The sequence below is a fragment of the Furipterus horrens genome, unplaced genomic scaffold, assembly GCF_987537825.1.
Source record: "Furipterus horrens unplaced genomic scaffold, mFurHor1.1.pri manual_scaffold_6, whole genome shotgun sequence".
Classification (NCBI taxonomy): Eukaryota; Metazoa; Chordata; class Mammalia; order Chiroptera; family Furipteridae; genus Furipterus; species Furipterus horrens.
Genome location: NW_028327176.1, coordinates 87,047,213 through 87,066,758, shown reverse-complemented (window position 1 = coordinate 87,066,758; position 19,546 = coordinate 87,047,213). Strand labels below are relative to the sequence as shown.

The following is a 19,546-nucleotide window of genomic DNA, read 5'->3' as shown; positions in this document are numbered from 1 at the left end:
GCAGCATCATACACTCATGGTCCAGGGACATCACACCTGTCCTTTGGGGCTGATGGGTTTGCTGTGGCTTTTTCTTGACAACAGAGCCCAAGTAGGACCTTTTGCAGCACAGGCAGCTGCCTGGGCTCCGAGTCCAGCTGCTCCTGTGCTCCCCTGCTGGCCTTTTAACAAGTATCCACAGCGGTCCCACACTACTCCCAAGCCTCCCCGGTCAACGCAGGTGGCTGCAGCCACGCCTCCCAGGGCCCACACCTTGATCATCTGGGCCACGTAGCTCTCAGGCCCTGTGTAGTCTGTCTTGTTTTTCACACGAACCAGCACGATGAAGTACAGGTAATTCCACATGTTGTGCTCAAACTTGATGTGCTCCTCAAAGGACACCGTCTTGTTATCAAACTTGTCCCTCTCCAGACCTGAGGATGCAGAGTGAGGATGAAACCACTGGCCTCCAGAATCTGTGGGCCATTTGGGCAACACACACCACCTCTGCAGTAGGGACATCTGGTCTCAGGCTAGGTCTGCCTAATGCAGGCAAATAGCCCTCTCTAGGCTATTTAGGTCACTTCTATTTAAAGCACCAGCCACTTAGCACAGAGATCCTGCCCTGCCTCAGCTGCAGCCCTCCAAAACAGCAGCTAAAGACCATGGGAGCAAACACCAGAATTTCTTGAACCCAGAGAAGCAGGTTGTCCTCTAGGTGACACCTGTTCCTTAGCATGAGGTGGCTGGAAAGGGGCGTAGCATTTCATACCAGGGATGGGAAAAGCCCTCGACAGACACCAGAGGTTTGAGGCCGCTGACTGGGCTTTGGTGTCCTTTGTAAGTTGTGAGGGTTTAAAGGAATTGTTTGAGGCTGTTTCCTGCTCCGTCTATTACTCCAAGTTCAGTCAGGGTTCTATTGTTCCAATTCTGAGATGAGAAACAGCTATCAAGCCATCAACCCCAGGTCATCCCCAGTGGCTGCAGGAACCCGGGAAGGGCCAAACTGAGGCTGCCACTGGCCCAGATAATGTCCCGGCCCATGGGCCGCTCCAGCCACACCGTGACCTCTGCAGGGCAGGAATGAGGCCTCACCACAGATGAAGCACGTGGTCTTGAGAATCTCCTCCTTCTTCTGCTTCTCACTGCGTAGGTCAGCAAATGTGTCAATGATCACCCCAAAGATGAGATTCAACACAATGATGATGACAATGAAGAAGAACAGGAGGTCGTAGACCACACGGGCTGGGAATAGAGACTCCTGCAGGGCAAGGCAGGGATGCTGAGCCCAGTAGTCCCCAGTTCACCCAGCAGGCAGGGCTCTGGCGGGGTCAGGGCTATGACAGGGCCCAGCCCAACAGCAGAAGGAAGACGGCAAAAGTGGAATAAACAGTAGACTCAGAGAGGAGGCCAGCCAGGACAAAGCCCTGCAGAAGGAACTGGGCTGCGAGGCAAGGCTTGTGCCTACCCCTAACTTCTGGTTAAGGGAAGAGCCAGAGTTGAACTCCTCTGCCCTGTCCTCATTACACCAGGCCTCACATGTTCTAGAAACCCTCTGACCAGGAAGAGGGCTTCTCACCCCTATGGGACTGTGGACAGACTGCTGTTCTGAGAAGGCTGGGCTGCCTGAGCCAAATCCTGAGGCTCTTTATGAAGCCAGTTCAGCTCCCCTGCTGTGGGCGTGGGCGTGGGCTGGGGCTCTGCCTCGCTGATGAAGCCAGTGTGGCCCAGAGACCCACCCACTGGCTGACTCAGGCTTTCCCCAGTCTGGGCAAAGTTTGGTAACCAAGGTCCTTCCTTAGAGCACCCACGGTGAGTTAGTAGGGTGTCTGAGCAAACTGGATTAAGGATGGCCCAACAATGTAACTGTATATTGACTGAATGGGAAAGCAGGGAAAGGAGGGTACAAACGGAGAGGCTTATAACACTGAAGATTGCAGGGCCAAGCTGCTCTGTCTGGTTGTGACCTGAAAGCAGGACCCTCACAGCTGCTGACCAGGCCAGTGCTTGGGCCAATTGGGTTTGAGAGAAGGGCGGGTAGTGCTCACATCTTTAGAAGGCTTGCGAAGAATGTCGCCAACGCCACCACCATTGCGCAGCCCGTGGTTCATGACAGTGACAATGCACATCAGCAGGGTGTCACAGGCTCGCTCTGTGTGGTCCAGCTCCTCATCCTCTGCAAGCAGAGTGTGTGCTCATGCCCAGGCCAGGCCACCTGCCTCCACCCCCACCCTACCCAGGCTCCCAAGACACACTGCCCTCACCTTCCAGGACCTCAGGCATTGAGACCCCTGAGACACAGTCTATACCATCCCCACTGCATGTGCCCATGAATGTGGCAGCTCCGTGTGGCATCCCAAGGGGGCTGACTAGAGGGGACATGAATGAGGTCATAAGGAGGTTCAAATGCCTGGCCTTATCTTCCCCCTGGTTCTGTCCCCAGCATCACAGCCTCCAGGATGCCTTCCCTGATCCTGCTGCCCCCCACTCTGTCTGACTACAACAGTCAGATCTTTACGCCCCTGCAACCCCAGGCCTGGCACATGGGCATCCCCTGAAAATACTGAGTCTAACATGAGTGATAAGGTCTGCAAGCAAGTGGCTCCTTAGGCATCTGGAGACCCAAGGTTCTCCCACCCCCTCAGTCTGTACCAGGGAACAGGGAGGTGTGAGCTAGACCTCCCCAGAACCCAGTACAAGAAACTGGGGCAGGGGGAAAAGCAGTCCCAGTCCCTGGTCCTGATGTCAGGCACCTGGAAAGGCCCTCTCATCCCACACCACACTGAGAGGGGCTCCAGACCTCTGGAGTGGTTGCTGGGCAGTCGGTCAACCTCGAGGATGAAGTCATCCTTGAGGAAGAGGAAGCCGACGATGGAGAAGAGGTAGACGAGGATGAGGGCTAACAGGGCGGTCAGCAGGATGGAGCGGCCATTTCGAGTCACACTCTTGATGACGTTGAACAGAGTCTCCTCACGGTAAATGAGGTCAAAGAGCTACAGGGCAGAGATGGGACCTGGAGGGGCTGGAGACGCTGCTGGACCCAAGGGCTGCATGGCTGCCAGTGCCCAAGGCATCCCCTCCAGTGGTATGCACTTAGGCAGCCATAGCCCTGCGTGTGGGCCTGGTGCAGAGGCTTCTCAAAGGAACCTGTAGTTCTAAGTCCAAGGAAAGGGATAGGCAAAGGAGCAGGCGGATGCCACACACAGAGGGAGAGGGACGGCCAACTCTGATAATGCACTTGCTATGTGTGATTGATGTGCTAGCTCATTTCATCCTCACAGTTATTCTAGAAGGTAGGTGTTGTTAACTATCACTGTTTTACAGACAGGGAAACTGAGGCATGGAGCAGTAAAGACTCTTGTCCAAAGTCAGACAGCTAGTAATGGCCAAACTAGGATGGTCTGGTACCAGAGTCCAGGCTTAAACCAGCAGCATGCAGGAGAAATGGGTCAAACAGGGGGCAGGAGTGGCCACCAAAGGCCTGGAAGGGGTCAAACTGAGGAGGACTGGAAATCCACTCCTCCTGGCCCTGCAGCAGAAGGGCTTGACAGACTGGTGCTGTAGAACCACGAACAATTCACCCTGCACTGCCCCAACTGCCCCTGCACCCCACCCATCCTGACCCCTCAGGTCTCACCAGAATGCTATAGAAGAGCTCATGAGCAAAGAGGCCCAGGACGCTAGTCAGGATGTAGCCCACGTGGTAGAGGAACTCCATGTCCATGACCATGGCCTTATAGCCCCGGATGAAGGTGCCACGGTTGCCCACGAAGCTCACCACGAACACGATCTTGTTGGTCAGCTGGGGGCGAGTGCAGGAAATGGGCCCCACTGCCCACCTCGAATCTTCACCCCCACCACCCTGCCCACCATGTGCCCAGCTCAGAGGCCACACCTTCCATGGAGTGAATCTGAGCTGCTTCTGCTCAGCCTGGCAGACACTGCATTAATGAAAATGCTTCCAGAAAGGCACCTGGGTTCCTGGGTCCCCCAGTCCCAGGAAGAAAGGAGGAGGGGTTAGAGAAGACCACCCTTAGCCTTTATAGTAACTAAGTTAGGAAAAGACAACCCCCTTGCTCAAGGCACTTTAGTTCCATCTGTCAGGAAATTGCCATAATATATAAATATTTGCTGTTCTCAATAGGAACAGTGCATCTGAGCAATGCAGCTAACATGGTGTATACAGTAGCCCTAAAGCCGGGGCTCCAAAGTGACTCCTAGCTGGCTGGCTGTCTCTAGTTTCAGCCTCCCATGTTGTCCAGGGAGATGGAGGAGGCACAGAGGGGTCCCCACTGCAGGTCCATAATGAGCTTGGGATGCCAACCCAGGAACAAGGGGTTGGGGTAAAGCAGTGGCTGCTGGGAGGTAGCAGGTGGGTTTGGGGTAGAGACTCCCCCTGGCACTCACGTTGAGCGCACCCAAGATGTTGAGCGTGGGCCCAATGCCCAGGTAGTAGATGGAGCGCAGGATGAGTGCCACGATGAGCGGGCGGACGCTGTAGCGCTTGGTGAACAGGGCGGCAATGGAGAAGCAGATGAGGATCCAGAAGAGCAGCGAGATGAGTGGAGAGTCCAGAACTCCTGGGGCCGGGAGCAGGGCTAAGCATGGCGTGCTCAACCCCCTCACCCCCCAGTGGGCCCCAAGGAACACTGCTTCCAGGAAGCCTTCCCTACTAAGTTCCTGGGCACCTGATTTTAGGTGCCCCCATCAGACCTGCATCTCTAGATCTAAGGCAGGAGACCCTCTCCAGCTGCTGCTACCATAAGTGGTCCCTGGCCCATGTGTGTGTACATGTGTGAGTTGTCTCCAGAGATCAAGGACCCTGTCCATCCCACTGGACCACACCTGTGTCGCCCCACGATGGAACATGCAGCACAGAGGGCAATGCAGGGGGGTGCTTCTCCCCAGTAACATTTCATCCCCTCATAGCTTGGCTGGCCTCCAACTCTGCCTAAACTCAGGGACAAGGCCTGTGAGCGCCAAGCACCCTGCCTGCCAAGCCCCTGTCCTGACCTGTGGATGCGCCCTCCATGTAGGGGTAGAAGAAAGCGATGATGATGTTGATAAACACAGCCAGGTTGAAGGAGATGCTGCCCCATAGGGTCATGCGGCGGGAAAACCAGTAGATCAGAGGCATGCCTGAGGGAAGAGGCTGGTGTAAGGGGGGGCCCCTATCAACACCATTTGCTCACCCAATGTAGGCCCATTGCCCGAAAAAGCTCCAGCCCCCACTTCAGAGGAAAACATTGGAGCCCTCCTAGGGGTGGGGGTGGGGCAGCCCCCAGCAGGTAAGGGAGGCATGGGGAGCAGCTCCAGGCCCAGCCCTGCCCTCCAGCCCCACTGGGGTCCTCACTGCGGAGCTTGCGCTGCCACTCCATCTCGTTGTGCAGGAAGGAGGACTGGTCGAAGAAATCGCTCACTTTGCTGCCCTGCTCGTCCTGCTCCGTGGTGGTAAAGAGGCGGTGCTTGGTCTCCTCCGTCAGGAACTGGCAGATGCAAGGCACTGGGAACACAATCTGCTCCATGCTGCGGTCCTGCCGCACGATCTGGGTATGCATAGGCACGTGGTCACACCTGGGCTGAGGCCTCCAAGGGCCGAGCTCATGGCCCTCACTCCCTGTACACCTACCACCTTTAGTCCCCACCTCGATCTGGGACGTGTGGTTCTCATAGTAGGCCAGGGGATCTTCCTCCTCCTCCTGGGCAGGTGCTGAAGGCTTGAGCATCTGCGACAACTGCTTATTGTTGAGGCTGAGCTGGGGGTGGTGAGGGCGCTGAGATCAGGCCGGGCAGCGTCCCACAAGGCCTGAGCCCAGCTCTGAACTATACCCCATGAGTGATACCGCCAGCCAGCCCAACCCCAGCCGCAAAGAGGGAATGGGAGAGCCATGTCCAGGCAATCCTATGACAGTGCCCTCCTCAGTCCTGCCTAGGTGCGCCCTAGGTCCTGCTCCGGGCTTGCAGACCCGCTCCAGTCTTGCTCTCGCTTCTAAGTCCTGGTTTTACCCATGAGCACCGATTCCCAATTCCAGCTTGGATCACAGATCCTCGCTTTTAACTCAGATCAAGGCCACGCCCCCGGGCCACAGCTCCGCCCTGAGTTCCTGGCCCCGCCCCGCCTCCTCCCCAAGCTGGGCCCTTGGGTCTCTGCTCTGATCCCATCAGCGCCCTTGAGTCATAGCTCCGCCCTCAAATCCCAGGCCACCTCCCCCCGCCGCCCCATAACTGCCCACCCACTCTCCCGCCAGCTCCACCCCTATACCTAAGCCCCGCCCCCACGCCCAGCCCCGTTCGGGCCCCCACCATGGAAGAGATGCCCTCAGCCTCCTCCTCTTGGATGCGCCTCACAGGCTTCAGCAGGTGCTGCAGCTGTTTGTTGTGTCTGGAGAGCTGAGCGAGAGGGCAGTACGCAATGACCGCAGCGTAGTCACTGGGGGACAGGGTCGCCAGGGCCGCGGCCGCGGGGTGGGGCTGGTACCTGCAGCGCCAGGATGTAGATGTTGTGGCCCACTTCACGCGGGCTCACCTCCGAGTTCTCACGCTCCTCCTCCTGCAGGTAGGCCTTCTTGATGACGTCCACCTGACAGGGCAGTGCCTGCTTGAATACCTTCTTCCTGGGGTGTAGGGCAGGCTGGGCCCTAATCCCCATGCCCACACAACCCAGCAGGGGCGCCTTTCACCTGCCCACCAGCCCAGCCTCACCAGCTCCTGGGGCCGCAGGCTGATGAGGATGCGCTCAGCATTCTCACTGTCGTGCCGGCTCTCCATCAGAGCCAGGAGCAGCTTGGAGGCATTGTCCTGGCGGGAGGGGGGAGACAGGCTACAGTCTGAGGGCCCCCACCCCCTCCCCTGAGTACTCCATAACAGCCCCTCCCAGCCTCCCCATCCCCCACTGCCCGAGGCTTGCTGGGAAATGTCCTGCATACCCAGGCCACCTACTGGCCACCTGCACCCCCATGCTGTGGCAGGCACACTAAAACCCCCAGACGGCAGGCACATACACAGGAGGACCTCAGATAAACCGGGAATATGTTTGCTTCTAGAGTGAGTGCACATCTAGCATGTTTGCTCACACATTCACTCATGTGTACAAATAAACACATGCATATTATACATGTGCAACCTGCACACATCACCATATGCTTGTACACATGGTACCCACATCACACATACCAGGCACACATCAATGTGTGAACACACATCGCAGGCACACCCATGCACTCACATGGGCTGCCCAGGCCCCCACCTTGAGTTGCAGCACCAGATCTATTCGGTACTTGCACAGGGGACTGATGTCGTTGAGAATCAGCGCAGTGATGATGTCTATGCCATTGGACTCATGTGTCACAATACAGGTCTGGCAGGAGAGTGTGGGGACACAGGGCCCAGGCCCCTCAGAATTGTGGTGGCTCCAAAGGCCTTAGCCTCTCCCCCGCCCAGCCCGCTCCATCCTCCCACACATCCACGCTGCCACCCGGCTGCTACTCACATCCCACGCTGCTTACCTGGTTTTCGTGGCAGGGGCCCTGGCAGTACTCGGTGAGTGTTTCCAGGGTCTGAATGACGAGGCCCACGTTGTCCTCATTGATGTAGAGCCCCAGCAGCCCCAGGCCTCCCGTGGTGCTGCCACACATGATGTCCAGGAACTGCAGCGTCTCACACACCAGGTTGTAATTGGTCTTATTGTTCTGACAGCGCAGGAAGTTCTGCAGAGAACAGATGAGGTGGGCGTGGCATGGCTGGGAGGTAAGGAGGCCCTCTGGGGACAGATCCTGCATGCTGTAGGGCTGGAGGGACCACCAGCTGCAGAGCAGAGGTGCCCAGGCTAGATGGCAGGGGAGGGAGCCCACAGGCTGGCTGCACAGCAGGGAAGGGGCAGGCGTGTGGCGAGGCACTCACCTGCAGGTCCCGGTTGTGGTTCTCACACAGCAGCTGCAGAAAGCGCAGGATGGGCTGCATGATGAGTACAGATGTACCCATCTCGTTGCTCTGCACACGTTCGCTCACCTCGTGCCCCCGGTGCAGGCTGGAGCCCAGTGAATAACGGGATGAGGAGCCAGGCATGGAGAAGGAGGCCACACGGCCTGCAGGGCAAGGCCTGGTGAGGCTGGGGCTGCTGGAATGCTGGACACTCACCCTCACCCTGTGTTCCCACCCTGAACCCCCTCTGCATATCCCAAGCCCTTATTCCTGTCCTGTGATGCCCTACCCCTGCACCCTCTGACCCCACCACCCAGCACCCCTACCCTGTCCCCGTGTCCCTAGCCCAACCTTGACCTTTGGTGGTGGGGTCTGCTGGCTCCCGATCCTCTCGGGGCTGGCTACCCAGGTCACTCATGTTGACGGCCACTGTGGACTTGGTCTCCTGCTGGGCCCGCTTCATGCGGTCATGCAGCACCTTGAAGAAGCGCTCTGACTTCTTGTCGCTCATCATCAGGTTGTAGAAGGATTTCTAGGAGTGGGTGGTTAGATGGGGGGGCAGCCCCAGCATTGGGCCTGGCTCTAAGCAGCCTTTGGTGAGGCCCTGAAGGTCTCTGTCCTATGCTGCAGGGTCAGGGATGGGGCACAGGTGGGCCCCCAGACATGCCAAACAGACTGAGGCTGGGGAGCCAGAGATACCGCTGCACTGTGACTAAGGCTAGGTGGCAGTGGGCGGGGGGTGGGGTGGGGGTGAAGGGCCTAACTGCTGTAACTGAGTTGGAGGCTGGCACTAGCCTCCTGACTGCCTTCTGTGTCTGCCCTTGGCCATCATCTGTGCCCACACAACAACCACGGGGTCCCTCTGACATCTAAGTCACATCCCTCCTCTGCTTGAAACCCTGCCATGGGCCCATCTCACTCAACGGAAAAGCCATGCCTCCCAGTGCCCACGAGGCCACATGATGGCCTGCCACCTCTCTGACCCCAGGCCCTACCACTCACCCCTCCTTCACTCCTCCCAGCCACATAAGCCACTTTCTCTTCATGACCTTTGTACCAGCTGCCTACGCTGCCTGGTGCACCCTATCCATTGTCCACATGCTCACCTCCCGGGCCCTCCAGAATATTCCACCTAAGATACCCCTGCCTGAATGATCACTGTCCAAAGCGCCCTCCATGTTACATAGGGATTAATTATTGACTGTTGTCACCACTGGGTTATAAGTGCAAGAGCACATGGGTTTTGTCTTTTGTTCACGCTGAATATTTAGTGCCTAAAACATTGCCAGGCACACAGAAAGTACTCAGTGCAGACTTACTGAAAAAATGGAAGAATGAATGGGGATAAGGCAAACACAGAGGACTTTTTGGAGGAGGTGAACCTCTAGCTGGGCACCAAAGACTGAGGAGGATGTGCAAGAGGAGGGAAGAAGGCCTGGGCAGAGGCTGAGGGGCAAGAATGGTGGATATAACAAAGGGCAGGATGGTGGGGAGACAGGCTCAGACCTGGCTAGAGCAGAGAAAAGTGTGCATGCATAGAAAAGTAACCACATGACAAGGGGGGTACATGTATGAGGTGGAGCCACCCATAGGTACCCAGTCCACCAGCCAAGACCCTATGGCCTCAACGACTTGGCCCGCTGTCCCCCTTCTGAGTGGGAGGCACCCACCCGAAGGAGGTGAGCCCCCTAGCACTCCATACCCACCCACCCCACACCTGGATCTCGGTGTTGCCGCCGTCCAGCAGGCGGATGGCCAGGCCAATGCTCTCCTGGAAGATCTTCTCGTTCTTGGTGCTGGTGATGAGGTCACACACCAACTTGGTGGCACCCTCCTTGTCCAGCCGGCACTGGGTGGCCGCTATTGCTGACCAGTCTTGGTCTAGGCCTGGAGTGGGAAGACTCGCTTGAAGGGGAGCTAATAGGTATGAGAGGATGAGGAGGGGCCCGGGGCTGGGCAAATAGGCCACCCAGAGGCACGGCGGGGGAGGTGGTACTGACCGATGCCCATGGGGTCAGGAAGGTCCCCCCGAGAGCTGGACTTCCGGTTCTGGAGGTAGTTTTGCAGTAGCATCTTGCGTAGCTGGTTGCCCTGGTGGGAAGGAGCAAGGCCCCACAATGCACTTCGCACCATTTAATCACTGGCCCGACAGTCCCGGCCCCTGTGCCCTGGTGTTGGCTGCCTGGCACTCACCCGGTCCCCATACTTGGCCTTCTTGAGCAGCATCTGCTGCAGGGTCCGCAGCACCTTGACGCACAGCTTCTCCTCTGACTGCATGAGGTCCTGGGTGTGCTGGATCAGCCTGTGGCGGGAAGGAGAGCACTCCAGACACTTCCCCTGCCCCATCCTGGTCCCTGCTGGGCCCCTCCCTGTCTCAGGGTCCCCAGCCCACCCCAGGCATCCCCCTCACTTGGACAGGAAGCCCCCACTCTCGCAGCGCTGGTAGGCCTCACTGCCCTCCAGGAAGAGCAGCTCAGGGCAGTGCAGGACATCCACCAGCACAGACAGCTCAGCCTGCACCAGGGGCTTCAGGCGCTCCTCCAGGGTCGTGATGATGTCCTGTGGTGGGCAAGATCGGGTCACCACCACACAAGATGCAGGCCCCCAGGCCCCAGAGATGACGGCAGCTTGACAGCCATTCCCACACCCCAACACTAAATAGCTCCACAGATTGCCCCACACAGGTCTGGGAGTCCTGGGCTCACAGAGCCGCCCTGCACAAAGCATGACATCTGTCCGCTCAGAGCCCCTCACTTGGGAGCAGTGGGCTGTCCTCTAGCCTTGTAACTTTGGGCAAACCCCCTGCCCTCTCTGGGCCTGTCTCCTGCTCCATGGGGGTAATTACCCACCACATCCCTCTACAGGCCAAGAGACAATGGACATAGGTGCATGGCATAAACAAAAAGGCGCTGCCAGGACTGCAGGGTGTCCTGACCCTCCATGAGCACTAATGCCACTAGTGGATCCCTGGGTTCTCCTGGCCCCCTTGGAATGATGCCCCTTGTGCCCTGCTTGGGCCTGCACTTAGCAGCCCCCGAGGAGGGGCCGAGCTGAGCAGCCCCTTCCCGGGGGGTATGGGCAGAACAGGAAGGGATGCTCCCCAAGAACACACCCTTCCAAAGACACTCCTGTGGGGAACACCACATCACACACCCACCTGCAGCTTCTCGATGATGTTCTTGTAGTCCCACTGGTTGGCAGTCGGGGTGACTCGAGGGAAGGTCCGCGTGGCCGTCTTGTAGTTGGAAGCATTCCGCTGGGCGGCAGCCACGGAGCTGGCACCACTGCTGAGCAGCAAGCTAATGTGGGCATCCAGGTCCATGGGCAGCGAAATGCCCCGGCCCTTGGCTGGGTGGGGGGAGAGGGTGGAGAGGCTTAGCCAGCGAGAGGGGCCAGGCCCAGGGCTGCCATACTGGGAACAAGGTGAACTATACTGAGGCTCTGGGTGCAGGGACCGCCATCCTGGCCCCACGTGGACTGAGGTACCCTTTTCCCCTTTTTGATTTCACCTAGATCCACCCTGACCCCTCCTCTCCTTCCCCACTCTCCCTAACAACCTACAGTTCATCCTCCCGCCTGAGACCACCTGCAAGTACAGGAAACTCTGGGTGAGGAATGTCACCTAGGAGTCTCCTCCAGGGAACTGACTCAAGGGAGAAAACAGTTTCTCAATTGCCAGGATGCCAGTGAGACACCAAGAAGGACTTACTGAGAAGCACCTGGGAGCAGAGGATGAGTGAGCTCAGGGATAATGTGTTTGCTGTGAGGCAGGTGTCCCTGTGGTGCCGGGAGAGGCAGGGTGGTTGGAGCTAGCCAGCGCCCTGGCACTCACCCACCATGGCGAGGGTCCGGATGCAGGCCTCCACCGAGCCCTTGTGCTGCTGCTGCAGCCACGGACACTCGAGCAGCCGCGTGGTGGACTGCAGCAGCTGCACCACAATCGTCTGGTGTGTCTGCAAGAAGCAACAGCTGCTGCAGCCTGGCCTGCCCTCCGCCCTGGGCAGCCGCCTGAGGACCAGAACCCACTGGAAGCAGGATGGGGGGCAGGACAGGCTCCAACAGCTACCACGTGCTCTGTGCCAGTTAGAAAAAGGCACCCCTTTTCTGTGCACAACCTGCCAACTGTCCACGGCAGCCCTGTGAGAACTCCCCAAGGTCCAGGTCTGGGGCTTAGTGCCCTATTGCTGACCCTTTCTTCCTTTAGAAGATTTTTAAATAAATTAATGTTGTGAAGAGATGATATATTTACATGGTTCCAAAACCAAAAGGTAATAAAAAGGCACACTTTGAGAAGTCTTACCCCCACCTTTGACCCCATTCTCCTACATTCTGCCCCCGGGCAGATGAGGGGTAGGGAATCTGATACAAATGACCAGAGTCCCACAGTCCCAAAGGGGTCCCAGGGTCCAAACACGCAGGTGTCAAAATCAGCCCAGCCCTGCTGTGAGTGGGGCCAACATACTCCTGACCACTCTCAGCAGCACTGTCCCCCCTGTGCCCCCACCCCTCCACCTGTAGGCAGCCCCTTTCATTGGCTTCCAGCAGGGGGAGCGGCTCCTTCCTCAAGGGAAGCCGGCTCTCTCTCATTCTGGGGTGCTGGGGCTGTGACGTCTGAGCATCAGCTGAGGGCCTATGTGACTCTCTCAGTGAATGGAGTCAAAGCTCTGCTCATGAGCCAGTCTACCTACTTCAGTTCTAGGGACACCACAATCAACACTGACGCTCCCTGTGCGTCACTCTCCCGATTTCGGCTTTGGCTCTGCTGTCTGCCGTGGCAAGCATGCCCACCTGGGCGTTGGTGGGTCAGTGCAGCCAGGCACCCCCGCCACCCAGGATCCATCACACCAAGTGAACTTAGGAATTCCTGTTCTACGGTAAAATACAGCTCCCACTTCAGTCCTGATCATGGAAACTGTGAGGTTATAAATATTTGTTGTTTTAAACTATTAACTCTGGGGTAATTTGTTACCAGCATAGATAACCAACACTCGTATATCCTTCTGCAATATCTTTTTGCACAACAAGCAAATATGAATATGAACATATTCTGATTTTCCCCCTGCCCTTCGCAGAGCTGCCAGAGACAGGAGAAGCTCACCTGCAGGGAGGTGCTGTTCTCAGAAAACGGGGAGCTGAAGAAAGCATTGATGGTGTCCAGCACGACAGTCAGCACATACTTCTCCAGGGTGGGGTCAGCCAGGCGTTTCTCCCGCTTACTGCAGACCTGGGGTAGGAGAGACGATGCCTGGGCCTGTTCTCCAACACAAGGGCCCCTCCACTGCCACCCCTGGAGGGCTGCCTGGGTCGCACTACAGGTACAGACCCGAGCCATGTCCAGGGTGAAGTTCTCAAAGAGTGTCCAGATGTGGTTGCTGGTGTAGATCTCCTTCATCTCCACCTCCGTGTCCACATAGCAGTGGTTCACGAAGTTCACATAGGCCATCTTCACCTGGGAAGCCGGGGCGGGAGGTCAGGGGCACCCCCGGGGTCGCCTGCCTAGGTTCTCGTCTCTGTGCTTTACTAAACTCTGACCTCCGCTGGTTTTCTGCCCACATCATCCACCACCCACTGCCACACCTTCCTTTACCTCCCAGGGCTGAAAGGCTGCTCAGCCTGGCTCAAATACCCACCCCTCACCCCCAGCTGCCTCTCCCAGTCCCCACTGTCCACGCGTGGACACGGGCCCACCTCAGTGATGCAGTCCTCATGTGTCACCACAGACACCACGTCCTCCAGGGGCAGCAGCGAGGTGCACTTGATCTCGGTGTAGACGTTCTTGCCCTCAGCACAGGCGGCCAGCAGGTCCACCAGGGAGATGTGGTACATGAGGGGGCTGTGGTCCTCCACGCCGTCCCGGGCAGCCTTCATCATGTCCAGCAGGTGGGCCAATGAGGCCTTGTCATTGTAGAACACGACCACGTCATCTCCTGCGTTGGTCAGCTGCAGGCAGGAGGGGAGCACGTGTCAGACCCCTCAGTCAAGCAGGCCCTGGGCCCCACCCCTCTCCTGAGCTTACCAGGAAGATGGGGACTCTGACCCTTGCTCTCACCCAACACTCAGGAAACTCTCCCCTACTGAGTGTTTGGAGTTTCCTGGCCCTCAGGGCCCTGAGCCAACAGGGACACCAAACCTTAGGCCCAGAAAGTACCCCCTCTTCCACTAGGGAAAGAAGTCCCACTTAAGCTCATCTCAGAGGCACCTCCTCCAAGAAGCCCTTTCTAATCCCACCCCCACCCTGCTCACCCCCTCCCTCCCGTGTTCCCACAATGTATAATTTAAGTCATCGAGAAGCACAAGTGCATCTCCTCCTGTCAGTGAATATATTGTCCACAGTAACATAACAGCAACAAGTAATGAACACTGCACAGCACTTCCAGCCCACGACATGGCGTCTGTGAGTTCCCTCATCTCACGTTAGTGCTGGCCTCTTTCTGTCCTGCCCACCCCACGCTGTGAGACGCTCAAACAAAGACCACATTTGCTCCAGATTGACTCAGCACCCACTCTTCATGCCTTCAGCCATCAGGTGTTCACTGAGTACCCACTATGTGCCACGTGCTGGGGCCTTGGCAATGAGCACAAAGGACACGGTCCCTGTCCCCCACTCCTAAGCTTATACTCGACTGACTTCACCAGGTACACAAGGTTCTTGGCACCAAGCAGGTACCTCAGGAGTTTTAGATCAGTGATAATAAATGATAAATGAAGGAATGCATGTGTGAGTTCTTTCAGGCCCGTTATCTGAGTTGTTAGGCCACAGCCTGAGCTCTGACAGACCTGCCTCTGCAGTCCCTCCACACCCAGCTCCCCAGTATTCCTTCTGTGGCCCACTAACTCTGGGCCTGGCCACCCAGGTTCTGTGTCCTGCCACGCAAATCCCTCTCCAAGGCCACCACCCAAGTCCCGTGAGACCCCGGCCTTGCCCTCACCTCAGTCATGATCATGTCCTGGCACTTCTTGACGTACTTGCCCTCAGCCTTGATGACAGTGTGCAGGAAGTCCAGGTACTGCACGTGGCGCCCGTGGGTGGCCAGCAGATGCACAAAGTGCTGCAGCACGGGCTCGCTGACCTCGGAGCAGAGCTGGTAGTTGTTCAGGAAGATGTGCTGCATGGTCTCCGCCTCCAGGAGCTAGGTAGCAGGCATCTGTCAGAAAGAGGGTCCAGGCCACCCCACACGCCCGCCCACCCCCTACCCCGCCCCTCACCCCTGGCGTGAGGAAGAGGTGCAGGTGCTTGTGCAGCAGGGCCTGGTTGCCGGGGTTTCCCGCACAGAACTTCTGCAGGAACTGGTGTGTATAGCGCAGGATCTCTACCATCTTGGCATCACCCTGGGCACAGAAGGGAGAGGCTGCTGGGTCCCCACAGGAGGACAGGTGTGGGGGTGGATCAAGGCTTGGGTTCAAGGTGAAAGCTGGGCCTCCAGGTCAGGACATGGAAATGTAAGAGGCTGAGGGTCAGAAGATAAGGTGAGGCTGGAGTGAGAGAGCAAGGGTAAGGGGTCAAGGTCCTGTGAGCATGGGAATAATGTCAGGGTCAAGAGTCAGAGTGAGGATTAGGATATTTCAAGACCAAGGTCAGCCAAGGTGAGGGGTGAAAAGGTCAGAGGTTGAGATGAAGCTAAGTTTGGAATCAGTGGCCAGGGTGAGAACCAAAGTCAGGGGTCAGGATGAGACCAGAGTTGACATTATGGGTCAGGGAGAGGCTGAGGTGTCAAAAGTTAAGATGAAGCTGAACCTATCAGAATTAAATCAGAGAAGAAGACAGAAGCTGGGGTCAGGGTCAAGATCAGAGTGAGGCTGGGGTCAAATCAAGGTCAAAGTAGATCAGGATGAGGGGCAGAGGACCAAAGGTTGAGACTGTATTAAGACTGGTGTGTCTGGGGACAGGTTAGGATAAAAGGTCAAGGTGAGTATGGGTTGGATCAGCATTAGGTATTAGTGGTTTAGGTCTGGTTATGGCTCAGGGTGAAGCGGCCCTGGACAGTCAGAGGTCAGAAGTCAGGGGTCACCTTGTCATAGGGGATCTGCAGCAGGTCCAGCATGACCTTGTGGGCATCCATGTTCTTGAGTAGCCGCTGCTGCTTCTTCCTCATCTGCTCTCCGACGCCACACATCTTGTTCAGCCGCTCCAGGATCTGAGGGCAGAGGGATGAGCCCAGAGCCCTCTCACTCGTCAGGCTTCCCCTGCCCCCAGCTCACCACAGCCGGGTCCCAGCTCACATCGGGACAGGACGCAGAAAGAAGCCATGGTCACTCGAGCATATCACCATAACACGGCAGAGGAGCAGTAAAAACCCAGTTCCACCCATGAAAGTAGAACAATAGGACTGTGAGATGGAATTTCATTAAATTCCTTCAGCTCTAAAATAATTCCATCTGGACCTTGGCAGGGTTGTTTTAACATTCAGGAAAAGCTGGAGGATGTCTACTTTGAGGGTCAGTGGCCGGCAGAGCTGGGAGGAGGAAGAGGCCAGGCCCCCAAAGACTCCAGGGCAGACCCAACCCTGAGGAGCCCCCGCCACTCACGCCCTTGACGATCTGGTAGTTCTCACTGCTCTTCTCCCCAGGTGGGGGCAGAAAGCCTTCCTCGTCCGTGGGCCGCTGGGGACACAGGGGGTTGGGCTCAGCCAGGCCCAGCCCTCCCAGGGCCCAGTCCCAGTTCTCTGCAACCCCACACACCTCCTTCTTGTCTTTGGCAGTGCCTGCCTCCACCTCCTCGCCCTTGCCACTGCCCTTCTTGTCCACCCACAGCTCCGACTTCTCCACCATGGTCCGCAGCCGGTCCAACTCTGACTTGATCACCTTATAGTTCTCCACGTCCTGGGCTGAGATCAGCAGCTGCACCTGAAGGTGGAAGGTGGGTTTGCCTGGTGAGATGGGCACCCCAGGTCCACTGCCTCAGACTCCCAGTGCCTGTTCCATTCAGGCTTCTGCTCCTGGCACCGCCACTCCACCATTCCTCCCCACTGAGTCAAATCCTGCTCAATGTTTATAAGTCCGATGCCTCCAGGAAGCCTTCCCTGATGGCTATAGCCCTCCTTGCACTCCCTGCCATGAGTTGCCTCATCACCTGGCTTCAGTCACTCACTGCTTCATGTCACATGCTGCTATGGCCTGTCACTTGTTCACTCGGACCCTAACCAGGGCAGGGCAGAGCATACTGGCATCACTGAATTCTGGCTGAAGGAGGCACCTGAACCCTGACCCCCTCAATCTGCTCCCTCCATAAAACAGGAATGAACAATAACCACGTCGTCAAGGCTGCTGCAGGAATTCTGTAAGAGCAAGTCCAACGCCCAGTGCCTGGTACACAGCAAGTACTTGTTAAATGCCAGTCCACTTTCACAGTGAGCCACAGAGACCACATGAGATCACAATAGCAAAACTCTAGTGAGGGCTGACTGCGTGCCAGGCGTGACTTGAAGCACTTAGCAAAGGTATGCATGATAGAGCCTGCAAACTGTCTAGTGCTGTCCACATCATAAGAAATGACAAGTCCTGAGACAGGCTGAGAAGTGATAAAAGTACCTAACGATTAGCCCCTCACCTTTAAGGAGCTCAGCAAGGCTGAGAACCCCAAATGTGCTGTGAGCTGGAAGTTCCTCTTCCATCACTGCTAACCCCCAGTGCCCAGCGCAGGCCAGTGCGTGGCCAGGGCAGCCCACCTGCTCAGTGCAGGGGCCAGGTGGTCCTCGAGCCTCCCTCCCCACTCCCTGAGGGCTGGGGTGCTGAGGAGGGGGCAGCACCTGCTTGAAGGTGTGCATGGCCTCCTGGCGCTGGCTGAAGTGCTTGAAGAGCAGCTGCAGGGCCCCTGAGACCAGCGGTGCGTAGTCGTGCATCGTGAGGTGGATGAGCACGCGCAGGAACATGCGGCCGCCCTCGTCGTCCACCTCCAGCATGCTGCTCGTCTTCCTGCAGCACCAGGGGGGCTCGGATGGCGCGCTCCCTGACACCCACTCAGCGACGCGGCGCCCAGTGCAGTATTTGCTAAAACTACTGCCGTTTTCTCACCAGCTCATAAATAGCCATGGCCCTGAGCTCCCAAAGTGACCCCCTACCACCCCTCCCCCAGTCCCACAGGATCCCCTTGATTAAGCAGGTTGAAGAGGATTCATGGACAGAGCTGGGGCCATGACCACATACAAGGAAAAGCTACATCTTTATTTTTTATCAACCTCTCATTTTCTTCAATGAGAAAAAATTTAGCAGTACCTGTTACACTGAAACATCACAGATGTTTTCACATCACCTTAGAGTTATTACAGAAATTGTGAAACATCGTTTATATCCATCACGACTTCAAAGTAATGGTTCTACTTACACCCTGGCACAACTTGTTACTTAATGTGTTAATAAACAAGCACTAATTTGTGTCACTTCAAATTTGTTGTCTTCAATACTTTGATAACTGTTATCTCAATGCCACAGGTTTCCTTTGTAATTTTATGTGCTTTATGTTATGAATTTTAAAATGCCATCTGAGAAGGGATCCAAAGGCTTCCCCTGATGCAAGGGCATGACACAGAGATGGCTGAGTCCTGATTTCGGGGCAGTCTCATCCCACTGCAACCCTCTAAAGGTCAGGCCACACATGCTTCCAGTTACCTGGCCGAGCCCTGATCCAGAGGCACAAATGCCCTGCACGGAGGCTGACCACGATGGCACTGGGGCCCAAGTGACCCCCACATCCCTGGACAAGGGAGGTTCAGAGCACAAAGCGGGGGGTGGGGGTCTCAAGCTTGTGTCGGTATCAACTACCCAACCCCACACACAGCCCCCCACCTCAGCCCTTACCCCACTCCAAACATGGCCTCCGCCTGCTCCCCGATGCGATCCAGGTTCATGTTGGCAGCTGTGGGGAGCAAGAGGGGCAGATGGGGGTATTTGTGCAGGAAAGATGGGGACCGCAAGGATGAGGGAGCAGGGAGACACACAAGCCACCTCTTTGTACACCTGCTTGGGTGGGAGTCCCTCTGCCTGTCCCTTCCTGGGGTGGAGGTGGAACCAACCAGGGCAAAGACAAGGGCAGCCCCACTGTCCTGCAAGGGTGAGCAGAGTTCTGGGCTGGGGGTCCTGGTCTGGCTCAGCTCCTGACTGGCTATGACCTTAGGCAAATCTCTTCCCCTCTATGGGCCTCAATTTCCCCATTTTGGAAATGAAGGCAATGATTCCTGCCTTTCCCCCATCACTATGACAATTAAGAGAGACAATGGAGAGGAAAGGTCATTGGAGGTTGGAAAACAGGGCAGGGCTGGGGACCTGGGAGTGTCCCCCCAGCCTCCGCCCACTGCTGTGTACCCCCGGGCTCCCGGGCAAGTCAGCCTCAGCCTGAGGCAGGGTGAAGGCAGGGGTGGGGCTCACTGCTGGAATCGAAGGCAGGGGCTGTCCCATCGGCCCCACTGTCCTGCATGGGAAACACCTCCACAAACTCCTTCTTGAAGACGGACAGCAGGTAGGAGATGCGGTAATCCAGGCGGACGTTGAGGATAAACTGGAGAAGGAGGTAGAGGATTGGGTGAGGATTGGTCTGAAAACACCAAACCAAGCCTGCTCCTGTGGGGGCGATGGGGGGTGGGGAGGCGTGACAGGTACTCCGGATGAGCTCCAGCATTCAGGGTCTCAGCACAGCTCTTTGGGAATACTCCTG

General features: G+C 56.9%; 1 protein-coding gene across 1 annotated transcript in view; it reads right to left on the bottom strand.

Moving 5' to 3' along the window:
* The window catches only part of ITPR3 (inositol 1,4,5-trisphosphate receptor type 3), a 68,578-nt gene that overhangs the window by 2,265 nt on the left and 46,767 nt on the right, over positions 1-19,546 (bottom strand). The window contains exons 23-56 of the mRNA XM_090282223.1: positions 19,261-19,390; positions 18,694-18,751; positions 17,646-17,811; positions 16,579-16,743; positions 16,426-16,500; positions 15,909-16,034; positions 15,106-15,228; positions 14,829-15,029; positions 13,588-13,839; positions 13,223-13,348; positions 12,998-13,123; positions 11,732-11,852; positions 11,057-11,247; positions 10,310-10,458; positions 10,093-10,201; positions 9,900-9,990; positions 9,617-9,786; positions 8,257-8,431; positions 7,879-8,063; positions 7,485-7,685; positions 7,226-7,336; positions 6,682-6,777; positions 6,458-6,559; positions 6,283-6,369; positions 5,625-5,735; positions 5,333-5,525; positions 4,993-5,118; positions 4,387-4,559; positions 3,617-3,781; positions 2,780-2,972; positions 2,244-2,348; positions 2,028-2,155; positions 1,075-1,240; positions 253-413 (exon numbers count right to left, since the gene is read on the bottom strand). Coding sequence (XP_090138349.1) covers positions 253-413; positions 1,075-1,240; positions 2,028-2,155; positions 2,244-2,348; positions 2,780-2,972; positions 3,617-3,781; positions 4,387-4,559; positions 4,993-5,118; positions 5,333-5,525; positions 5,625-5,735; positions 6,283-6,369; positions 6,458-6,559; positions 6,682-6,777; positions 7,226-7,336; positions 7,485-7,685; positions 7,879-8,063; positions 8,257-8,431; positions 9,617-9,786; positions 9,900-9,990; positions 10,093-10,201; positions 10,310-10,458; positions 11,057-11,247; positions 11,732-11,852; positions 12,998-13,123; positions 13,223-13,348; positions 13,588-13,839; positions 14,829-15,029; positions 15,106-15,228; positions 15,909-16,034; positions 16,426-16,500; positions 16,579-16,743; positions 17,646-17,811; positions 18,694-18,751; positions 19,261-19,390 — 4,857 coding nt within the window. The remainder of the gene's footprint in view (positions 1-252; positions 414-1,074; positions 1,241-2,027; positions 2,156-2,243; positions 2,349-2,779; positions 2,973-3,616; positions 3,782-4,386; positions 4,560-4,992; positions 5,119-5,332; positions 5,526-5,624; positions 5,736-6,282; positions 6,370-6,457; positions 6,560-6,681; positions 6,778-7,225; positions 7,337-7,484; positions 7,686-7,878; positions 8,064-8,256; positions 8,432-9,616; positions 9,787-9,899; positions 9,991-10,092; positions 10,202-10,309; positions 10,459-11,056; positions 11,248-11,731; positions 11,853-12,997; positions 13,124-13,222; positions 13,349-13,587; positions 13,840-14,828; positions 15,030-15,105; positions 15,229-15,908; positions 16,035-16,425; positions 16,501-16,578; positions 16,744-17,645; positions 17,812-18,693; positions 18,752-19,260; positions 19,391-19,546) is intronic.